The sequence below is a fragment of the Gossypium hirsutum genome, chromosome D03, assembly GCF_007990345.1.
Source record: "Gossypium hirsutum isolate 1008001.06 chromosome D03, Gossypium_hirsutum_v2.1, whole genome shotgun sequence".
Lineage (NCBI taxonomy): Eukaryota > Viridiplantae > Streptophyta > Magnoliopsida > Malvales > Malvaceae > Gossypium > Gossypium hirsutum.
The window spans coordinates 39,506,280-39,517,501 of record NC_053439.1 but is presented as its reverse complement, the minus strand read 5'-3'; the positions used below and the strand labels follow the sequence as shown (position 1 = coordinate 39,517,501).

General features: G+C 32.5%; 1 protein-coding gene across 1 annotated transcript; it reads right to left on the bottom strand.

The window, feature by feature from the left end:
- Nucleotides 1–2,240: 2,240 nt before the first annotated feature.
- Nucleotides 2,241–5,222, bottom strand: LOC107949770 (ADP,ATP carrier protein ER-ANT1). Its single transcript, XM_016884523.2, has 4 exons — nt 5,066–5,222; nt 4,562–4,848; nt 3,065–3,415; nt 2,241–2,758 (listed from the first exon to the last, which is right to left on the bottom strand). The coding sequence occupies exons 2-4, from the start codon at nt 4,826–4,828 to the stop codon at nt 2,447–2,449; spliced, it is 930 nt and encodes a 309-aa protein (XP_016740012.1). The 5' UTR covers nt 4,829–4,848; nt 5,066–5,222; the 3' UTR covers nt 2,241–2,446.
- Nucleotides 5,223–11,222: the final 6,000 nt, after the last annotated feature.

Here is an 11,222-nt window from a genome sequence, read left to right as displayed (position 1 = left end):
ACATACATATTTCATTTGTTATTATTAATTACTTTTGTACCATACCATACTCTTCATTATTTATTGTTTTAAACATACATTTGTATTTTAAATTTGTGGTTTCTAAACATATACGCTTATAATAAGATTTTTAGTATTAATAATGTATTTAGTTGGCTTAGTGTCACTAACTAACTTGACACAAACTGAAGATTGATGACAACACAATGATAAATAATTTATTTTATTTTTTTAATTTTAATATCGTACATATTTCATGAGTTTTTATAATTAATTTTAAGTCATACGTTTGATTATTTATTGTATGTTATTTTTAAATACATATTTATATTCTCTACTTGTAATTTTCACATACATACACAGAAACTAGAGTTTCTAGTACATATTTATTGAAGTTATATTTATTTATTTATTAAAAAATCATATGCAAATACCAAAAGTGAATGTATAAATTTGAACTTTTGTTGAATACATGTTTAAGATATAAATAATTATTTAAGAAAAAGGAAAATTCGAATAACATAAATACTAAAATAATAAAAACTTTCTCAACTTTATCCCCTTATTTAGATGGATTGATTTAATATACTTTTTCACTCATGATTGATTTATACCAAAAGTAACACCTATCTTATAACTTATCTAAATAAATTAATCGGAGGATCATCTAAAGCAAAGGATAATATTTATTTTATAACCTAATAAACTTTATTTAGATGTAGCAAAATAGAAAAAAACTTTTAGGAGTTCCTTTTTTATAAATAATTTATACATTATCCTTTTGGTGACGTTGAAGGACTTTTGGTAAGGTGCGGATAAACTTAGGGGATTCTACGTTTGTGGATGATAATGTAGTGATATGTTGTGTAGCGAACGTGGGTATTTTATTAGTCGAACACTAATACGTCGCCGTGTCACCGTCCACGTTCTTCGACTTCTTTTTCTTTTTGTTCCTTAAGTATTATCAAGATATTTTTATCTTTTTTCATTAAAAATTTAATCATAAATAAATATACATGATTAATATTGATTTTTATATATAAATACTTATTATACTATTATTTTAAAAATTTGATAGAATTTATGTCACTCATCCATCTAATTATAAAATTATTGAAAAAAAATATTATCTTTACAAAATTTAAACTTAAAAACATCATTTTTATTATTAATAAATACTTGATAGTTATTTTTATACTTTTGGCAAGATAATATTTTTATTCTTTGTAACGTCCAATCATAAAACCTTTCAATTCGTAATCCAAATGCTGCTTGGAAAGTTTATTGGAATATTCTAGAACATAACTAAGGGGTTGTAAATCATTTAAAGACCTAGGGGGATAAGTTTGGATTATTTAATAAATATTAAAGTTTTTTTAACTAGGTTAAAATATATCAATATTCACTATATTTTTTAAATTTTAAAATTTAACATCTATACTTTTATTTTCATAAATTTGGTCTTTTTATTTTTCAAATTTTAAAATTCAGGTTCAATTGTTAACATTGTTAATTTTTTATTAAATTTATTAGTGTGACATTTTGAAAAAAAAATACTCACTTGATTGCCATGTAATTAAAAAAAGACATTGTTATTGGACCTGAATTTTAAACTCTAAAAAATAGATAACTAAATTCCTAAAAATAAAAGTATAAAAATTAAATTTCAAATTTTCGAAGAGTAAAGAGTTTACTTATTCGAGAAAAGTTGTTGAAATATTCTTCATCAAGCAACCAACCAGACCCCAATAATAGACATTGCCCCTATCTCAGGAATTTATCAAGAATTCTAAAAGATTGATGGAAAGAGTACGCCACAATATGATACCACTTGAACTGTATTTAGCATACCAAGAGTATAGCACATAGTCAATTAAAAAAATTTAGCTAACACATTTCCATAAATATAATTAATTAATTTTTAAAAAACAATATTTTCCCAAAATCTAAAATTTAATTTATAGTGTGGACGAAACCGATAAAATACTTGTCAAAACTAAATGGTTGACCACAGTTTGTGAAAACTTTGTTAAAATATCTTTCTTTTTTTATTTAAAAAGAAAAACAAATTTGTTGAAAAGAAGAGAGAACAAAGAATTTGAATTCATGAGTGGACTATACTAAAGATTGTTTGCTTTACAACCACAAGCCCAAAGCAACCAATACAATATATGCCACGACTTAGATGAGAAATAAATTCAAAAAAAGAAAAAAAAAGAAATTCCACATTACACGGGAAATGTCAATAACATAGGTTTATTGCTAAAGCTTTGTTATCTGCAATTGCATCACAAATTAATCATTGAAAGTTAATGAACTGTACAAATGTATACATAAAAACACACACGGGGGCCCTTTCTATCCCACTTCCTCCCCATGCTCCTTTTCTTCTTTCATCTCAGTATGAAAAGCTACACTTGTATGTACATTTGAGACAATGGCTTTTTCACTTTAGTGCACCTTGATATGACTCGAAAATATAACCTTGTCGACGAGCCACTCGATGCAGCTGATCATAGCCTGCGAGTACCCCGGCTCCTGCTACACCAAGAAGCATATTAGCAGTAACTCCTCGGAATAGAGCAGAAAACCCCTCGAGTTGAACAATCTCACGAAAAGCATGGATAGCACCGCGATACTTCTTGGATTGTCCAGAGGTTAACATCATTCGGCGTCGAACCGTGTCGAAGGGATAGGCACAGACCCCGGAAACTGTGGTGATACTCCAACCCAGGAAGAAGCTAGCAAAGAAATTCCCCTGCAATGAACAAAAAAGATATGATACAAAGATTTTATGTAAGTCAGCAATTAGGGGTACTTATTATATGATCATGACTGGTTAAATTTCAAACAGCAACGACAAATAACTATATCCTGCGCCCTGAGGCACCAAGATGCATATTAAGAAGATTTGAGATCATAGTCCATAATTGTGTATCCAATCATCTAAAGTTTTTCCACATATGATCGGGCTATGTTTACTAACATAAACATTTACCATCTACAAAGCTAAATAGGAGCAATTGTGAGAATACAGTTCTACAAGAGAGGATTAGATGCTCACCTCGAGAGGCCCCACTAAAAGTATAGGCTTCATCGTGTCATAGATCCCAAAGTACAAGCCACGGTACAAAGTAATCCCCATGATTGAAGCCCCGAATCCTCGATATAGGCCCACAACGCCATCAGTTGATAAAGTTTCACGGTATACATCTAGTAGCCCTTTGAACTGGCGTTGACCATCAGTACCAAGTCTAGTACGCACATAATCCAAATGATACAAAAACAAGGATGTAGTTGCTCCAGCAGCACTCCCTGAAGCCACATTTCCAGCAAACCACATCGCATAACCATCCTTCTCTTTCGAGCGCCCAAAAATGCTTTTGAAGTAACCTTTAAATGCAAAGTTGAAAGCCTATGGATAATCGAACATCTGTTAAGTAACAAAATTAGGCAGGACATATACTTGCAAAGGTAAAATGTAAAAATAAGTAAATAAAGATGTTTCATGCTAGCAGAAAAAGATTTCAAAACATCCCAGTACAGATATATCAAATCTGGGACAAAAGCTTAACTTGTTCCATAAACAGCAAGCCCCAAAGCTACCATATAGCTAAGGATTGGTAAGGAAGATAAAAAGGAGCCTTGCTCAAATTACCCAAGTTTGATTTACTATTTCTTAGGTTGAGGAAACTAAAACTTCTCTACTAAAAATTTAACCCGTTTTCTTTCTTCCATTTAGTTCTTGTCTATGTCTTGAACTAATATGAAAATGAAGATAAAGTCTCTCTGTAATAACTGAAGGAGAAGTTCTTTTGTCCGCAACCTTCGTACCTTAGCAGGTAAAGAGATTTTCCTTTAACCTCAGTTTGTCTCTTCCATGCCAACGACAAGAAAATCGAGTAGTTGGTGTAGGTACATCAGGAAGATCTTAATCGATAAAATTCATCAGTTGTGATGTCTAATCACTAATACTAACCAAGTACATACCAACTACAACATGCCAACATTAAGTTTTCTGTCCTTAGAACCTCATCGAACATGCATTACAGGGATAGATCTCAAAGGCAATTCATCTATGAATAGCATATAGTACCTTCCCCACAAACAAACGATTGCCATAGTCATAGAAGATTAAAGCATAGGAAAACCTAAAACTCATGACATAACACCACTCAATTAGTGGACCTTTTAAATAGAACAGCATAATGATTATCCATACATTAATGGTTCTATATTGGCATCTTTCAGTAGTTGTACAGATTAATCTGAAGCAGCAAGCACAAATCAACGAAAGCTCATAAAGTAGTTTTTAACACTGATTCTTGCAATTGTCCATAAACGACTTCATCAATTAAAAAAGAAATACCATGTCATTTAAATACCCTAATCTGTCAAATTCAGGCATTACCTAGTTCTTCAACATTATTATTCAAGTACATGATCAAAATTAAGGACCAATAAAATGGAAGCATACAATCCAGCAATGAGAAACAGAACAATTTCTTTATAAGTTTCCTAGTGTGAACAATCAGCAAAATAGAAAGTCATAAGTTTCAACCTGAGTAGGAAAATATCTGATGACATTGGCTTGGTTACCCCTCCAGAAAGAGAAAAGACCTTCCTCCTTCAAAACCCTTTTAAAGCAATCACCAACACCATTATAAGGTTTCTGAAGGCTTCCCCTTTTTATCATCTCCCCTTGATTTTGCAACAATAGCTTCACTCTTTCAATGGGGGCTGCTGCGCTCTTTGACATTATAGCAGCCATTCCAGCCATCACAAAATCCATTGAGAATTTCTCAGATTTATTCTTACCCATTTCCATCTTTTCTCTTGGATATCTTTCTACAAATGCCAATACAATAAACCCAGAAAGAAAACCCATAAATTTCCATTGAACAAATCAACTAACCAGGAAAAAAGGGAAACACCCAGATTAATTAACCATAAAAAAGAGAGTGTAAAACTGAGTAATATGAATGGGAGTATGGAAATTCAAAAGAATAGAATTAATAGAGAAAAGGAAAACGTGAGGAAAGAGAGGGATTGAAAGGGGAATTACCAGAGCGAGGGGAGGAAGGGAAGGAAGCTGAGAAACGAAGACACAGATTCCTTTAGGATTCCTTGGAGTTCACAGAATTTGAGAGGCTGCCACCGGTTGTTCTAATCTATTAAATTAGTGGAAATAAAATGGGAAATCGCGATGGCTTACGTAACATTTATTACAATTTGCAAATAAGTCCTTAGGCTACTATGCTTAGGGTTAGGTTTTTTGGGGCTTGAGACCTGATGTTCGGACCACATGGGTCCAGCTAAGTTGGAAATTGAATCAAGTTGAACCCGTTTTGGTAGCAAATTCATTCAGAGAAATTTTTATTTTAATTTATAAGACTCAAACTTACTTTTAAGGGTTTTAGAGTTCTTTATCATTGAACCCTGTTAAAAAGATTAATGATTAATAGCTGTGAGTTGCAAATTGGTTATTGAAGTTATTTTTTGTTACTTTGTTAATTGTAGCGTTAGGTTATTGAAGTTTATTATTCGCTGGTTCAATGTTGTAACACGTTGGTTCTTTGGACAGTTGAGCATTGGTTCTTAAATGAAAAAAACTCTCTTTCGGCTTTCTAACTAAAGCCTTCATTGTTGTTTCTTCTTCTCCAAACCCATTATTTTCTTTCTTATTTTCATTGAATAGTTTTGTTGGTAAATTCTTAAGGTAACTCCAATTCAACATATATCGAATCGTGGTTCTTACCTGTAGATCAAGAAGGCAGTGCGTTCTTAAGAAATTGCTACTTTGCCTTCAATCTCACATCCAATTGATACTTTAGATTCAGTATTAGATTCACGTACTACCACAAAGTTTCGTCATCCTTTCACATATAAAAGGGTGAATATTAGGCTTAAGGAATTTCTTGATGGCTTTACGATGATTCCAACAATCAGTGTTCAATAAGGAAGTCAGGTCCAAAATAAAGTACATGCTATGTATGTTCAACAAGATTGTGCTCTTGTCTCTTGGTTGCTTTCACAATAAGTTTACATATGTAACGCCCTTCACTCGGTCCGATCGCCAGACCCGAGTTACGAAATGTTATAACACAAAACATTACAAATACATATGTTTAAGAACAAACTCAAACCAAAATTAAGTCATAATAATCATTTGGTACAATTTAAAACCTCTTCTGAGTCTTATAGAGCTGACGAAAGCTCTAAAGTTGACCCGGGATCAAACAAGGATCAATTAGAATCTTTTTCAAAAAAGAAAGGCAATTATGTAAAATAGAGGCCACACGGCCATGTGTCAAAACCATATAACTCTATGAAGTCATGTGGTGAAAATCTCCAATTTTTAATTTCAAAAGTCACAAGACCGTATAACAAACTGAGACCGTGTGGATTAAATTTTATTATTTCTACAATACTCACACGGCCGTTTGGCTGGCCCGTGTGACAATTAGGAATCTGTGGTTCCAAAAACATTTTCCTACCGCTGATCACACGGCTATGTCATGAGCCCGTGTAGAACAAAAATAGGTCATTTGGTGCTTGTTTCAAAACCAACTATTAAAAGTGACCTCAAAATTGCATTTTAGCAAACATAAACCTACTCAAAACATGCAAATTCCATGCTAAAACATAACTTATAATCACCTAATCAATTCACAAAACCAATATGTCACATTTGGCACCAACTCACAACAAATGCACATAAATCTTTCCAAACCATTTCATACCACAAGATAGTTCATATGTGCATGACCTATTATGATTAACCATCCACATTTGCACAACAAAATACTAAGCCTATGAGCATGGCAATTCATCACATCCATAATTTTCCATAAGTGTTCAAAGATCAACAATGCCACAAAACAACTTTACATTACAACTACTAGACACTCCCATTTACATGCCATGTATAACCGGGTTAAATGACTAAAAATCTACCGAATCAAGAGATATATATCATGGGCTTCTCGTAGATTCGATTGACAAGTTTCGATTGACACGTTTCCTATAATACCAACACAATTCCAACAAGGTGAGATGGTATACTTTATCAAACATAAAATACATCAAATAGAAAGCTTGACATTTCATAGTTTTTAAATCTAATTCAACCACATTTCTTCCATCTATGTATACTCAAAATTTCGTTATTCAAGTCTTTCATTCTCCCTCATTTAAACATTAAGCTCATTTCATAACCTACCAATTCCACATTCTACCTCTTTTTAAACTACCCAATAAAACATCGTAAAAGAACTCAATACATAACTGCAAATCACATCTGATGCTCATCTGAGCTAATCATATACATTGATATCAGGTTACCCGTCCGAGCTAAACCTTTTAATGACACAATAAATAGCCTGTCCAGGTCTATATATACATGTAAGGTTACCTATTCGGGCTAAACCTATAAAACGACATCAGGTTACTTGTCTGAGTTAAATCTGTGTCACATGTATCTTCGAGTCTGCAACAAATGTTGGATATCGAAATCATCGAAAATCAACCTGTAACCATGTGTATAAGACTTTTACTAATTTCATCAAGACAATTTTAACATATAAATTCATCCTCATTTCCTTGCAATTTAGTCCGATATCACCTTTTATACCAATTTGTAATTCATCCAAATTTTCAATTGAACACTTATATATATGCATTTATTTTCAATTGAACACCTATATATATGCATTTAGTTACAATTTAATATCTTAGGCATATTTACATCATATGAACTTACCTAGAAAAATCAACAATGGATAAGGCGTTAGGGACTATTCAACAATTTTCCCTTTTCCACGTGTATCCTCTGGTTATTGTAAATCTCGATCTAAACCATAAGTTAATTCAATTATCAATTCCAAACATTATTTAACAACATAATAAAGTTATATTACAGTGCAATTTCATCTATCAATTAATCCCTTAAGTTTTTCATTTATTCAATTTAGTCCCTAAAATTAAAGATATAAAATCAAAGATATTGTAACTTTCAAATTTGAGCTTCGATTTCGAAATTGATCTTAATTCCATCACTATACATTCCATCAAAACCTATATTTATAGAACTTTCATTCTAAATTTAAATTATTACACTTTAGTCCCTATGTTCAAAACTAACAATTTTTACTTTACAAATTAGTCCTTTTTCATATCTAAGCTTCAAATCTAACCAAATAACCACCAACAATTCAAAAATACATCAATGATAACTTTTTAAAACTTTAACAGTTTCACAAATTAATCCTTGGGTTAGCTAAATCAAGCTCCCTGGATTTCAAAAACATAAAAAATTACAAGAAAATAACTAAATTGGGATACCTAAATAAGTGTCAAAAGCTTCAAAGCCCTAGAGAGCTTCTCTTCGACGGAGAAATTAGAGGAAGGGAGGAAGATGAATAAATATTTTTCTCTCTCCTTTCACCATACATATTTGTTTCTTTTAATTATAAGATTTTTATGTTATTTTAATTATAAATTATAATAATATATAATACAAAAAATTTAACCAAAATGTCCACTAGAATTCCAATGTGGTAACCACTTTGGTCCTTAGTTTAAGTTTTCCACTTACAAATCTATAGTAATTTAAATTTTACTATTTTTACAATTTAGTCCTTGTACCTTAATTGACTATCTATTCAAATAAATTACTGTACCAAAATTCAATATTATACTAAAATAGACTCGTAAATATTAAATAATAATATTTAATAACTTAATCATAAAAAATAGGGTTTCGAAACCACTATTTTCGTCATTACTGAAAATCAGATTGTTACAACATTCCCTATTAGGAAATTTCGTCCTCAAAATTTTTATCTGAAAGTAGATTAAGGTATTGAGATTTCATGGTTTCTTCGGGTTCCCATGTAGCTTCCTCAATACCATGTTGATGCCATAACACTTTCACTAGCGATATTCTTTTATTTCTGAGTTCTTTCATTTCTCGAGCTAAAATCTTTTTTGAATCCTCACTATATGACAAATTAGGTTGTAACTCAACCTCGTCAGGAGAAATCACATGCGAAGGATCAAATCGATAATGACGCAACATAAACACATGAAAAACATTGTGTATCTTTTCTAGTTTTGATGGTAGAGCCAATCGATTTGCTATAGGTCCGATTCTTTTGAGAGTCTCGCATGACCCAATAAATCATGGGCTGAGTTTCCCTTTTCTACCGAACCGCAAAAATTTTCTCTAGAGCGAGACTTTTAGAAATACTTTATCACCTATCTAAAACTTAATGTCTTTTATTTTCAAACCAGTATACGATTTCTGACGATCCAAGGCATCTTTCAAATGATCTTGAATAACCCTAACTTTATATTCTGTTTCCCGAATCAGATCAATCCCGAGTATTTTTCTTTCATTCAAGTTAGACTAATACAACGGAGTTTTTCAATTTTATCCATATAAAACATCGTACAGTGCCTTTTTAAAACTCGATTGATAAATGTTATTATAAGCAAACTATGCCAACGATAAGAATTTCTCTCAGCTGCCTTCAAATTCAATAATACAACATCGTAATATATCTTCTATAATCTGTATTACTTATTTTGACTGATCATATGTTTAAGAATGAAATACAGTACTAAAATTCAATTTTGTACCTTATGCCTCATGTAATTTACTCTAAAATCTGGAGGTAAACCTAGGGTCTCGATAAAAAAGATAGACAGTGGTACACCATGTAATCTTAAAATCTCAGAAACATATAACTTAGATAATTTCCTGACTGTATAATCGGTTTTGACCGGAAAGTGTGTGGACTTCATCAAGCTTTCAACAATTACCTAGATGACATCTTTCTTCTTCAAAGTCAACGGTAGTACTGATACAAAATCCATCGTGTTGCGTTCCTATTTCCATTATGGAGTCATCATAGGTTATAACAAACCTGACGGAACCTAATGCTCAGTTTTCACCTGCTGACATACTAAGAACTTTGTTACAAATTTAGAGATTTCACATTTCATTTCTGGCCACCAGTAAATCTGTTTCAAATCATTATACATTTTCGTGCTACTTGGATGAATTGAATAGACACTAATGTAGACTTCGTACAAGATATCCCATTTCAATGCTGAATCATTCGGTATGCACAAATGGTTTCAGAAATACAAGCTACCATATTCACTAACACTGAACTCGGTAGTCTAAGCATTTTTAACTTGTTCTCGCTTCGCTTACAATTTAGAATCACTTTTCTGTAATTCCCATATTCGTTGCAGAAATAACTGTCTAGTTCTCAATTCAGCCAAATAGAACTGTCGTGCTCCGGGGTCAATTGAGTATTCAATGCTTTTAAAGCAAATAGAGACTTTTGACTCAAAGCATCTGCAATAATGTTTACTTTGCTTAGATGGTAATCAATGATCAAGTCGTATTTTTTTAAAAATTTAAGCCATTGACGTTGTCTCAAATTCAATTCTTTTTGTGACATCAAATATTTTAGGCTTTTATGATTGGTGAATGTATGATACTTCTCGTCGTACAAATAATGTCGCCAGATTTTTAAAGCAAACACAACTGTTGCCAATTCCAGATCGTAAGCCGGGTAGTTTTTCGCGTGTGATTTCAACTGCTAAGAAGCATATGCAATGACTTTGCCTTCTTACATTAGAACGCAACCCACTCATTCAGTGTAGCATCGCTGTAAACTATAAATTCTTTCCCAAATTTGGGCTGACTTAAAACTTGAGTTTTAGTTAACATATGTGGCACACGACCTAGCACATGGGCGTGCGTTTTGGCCGTGTGTCCCCTGCTTCTTAAAATTTTAAAACAAAATGCTCAAAATTGATCACACGACCTGGTAAACGGGCGTGTGACTTGGCCGTGTGACCCGTGCACTTAAATGTATTGCAGGTCAGAGAGTTACACGGGCTGAGGACACTGTCGTGTGCCCTACTTCAAATGCCACACGGCCTAAAACACGGATGTGTCACTTGGTCGTGTGAGCCACACGGCCTGACCACACGGGCCTGTGTCCCCTGCAGCTTGGAAAATTTTGAAATCTTGTGAAAAATTCTCTGAGTTTCTGATTTAGTCCCGACTTGTTTCTAATGTATGTTTTGGGCCTCGAGGGCTCATATAAGAGACGGTATGATAAATTTATTACTAATTTCTAATATGAATGTGAAGTAATATGAAATATTTGAGTTTGATCAGTAAACTCTAGTAATACTCT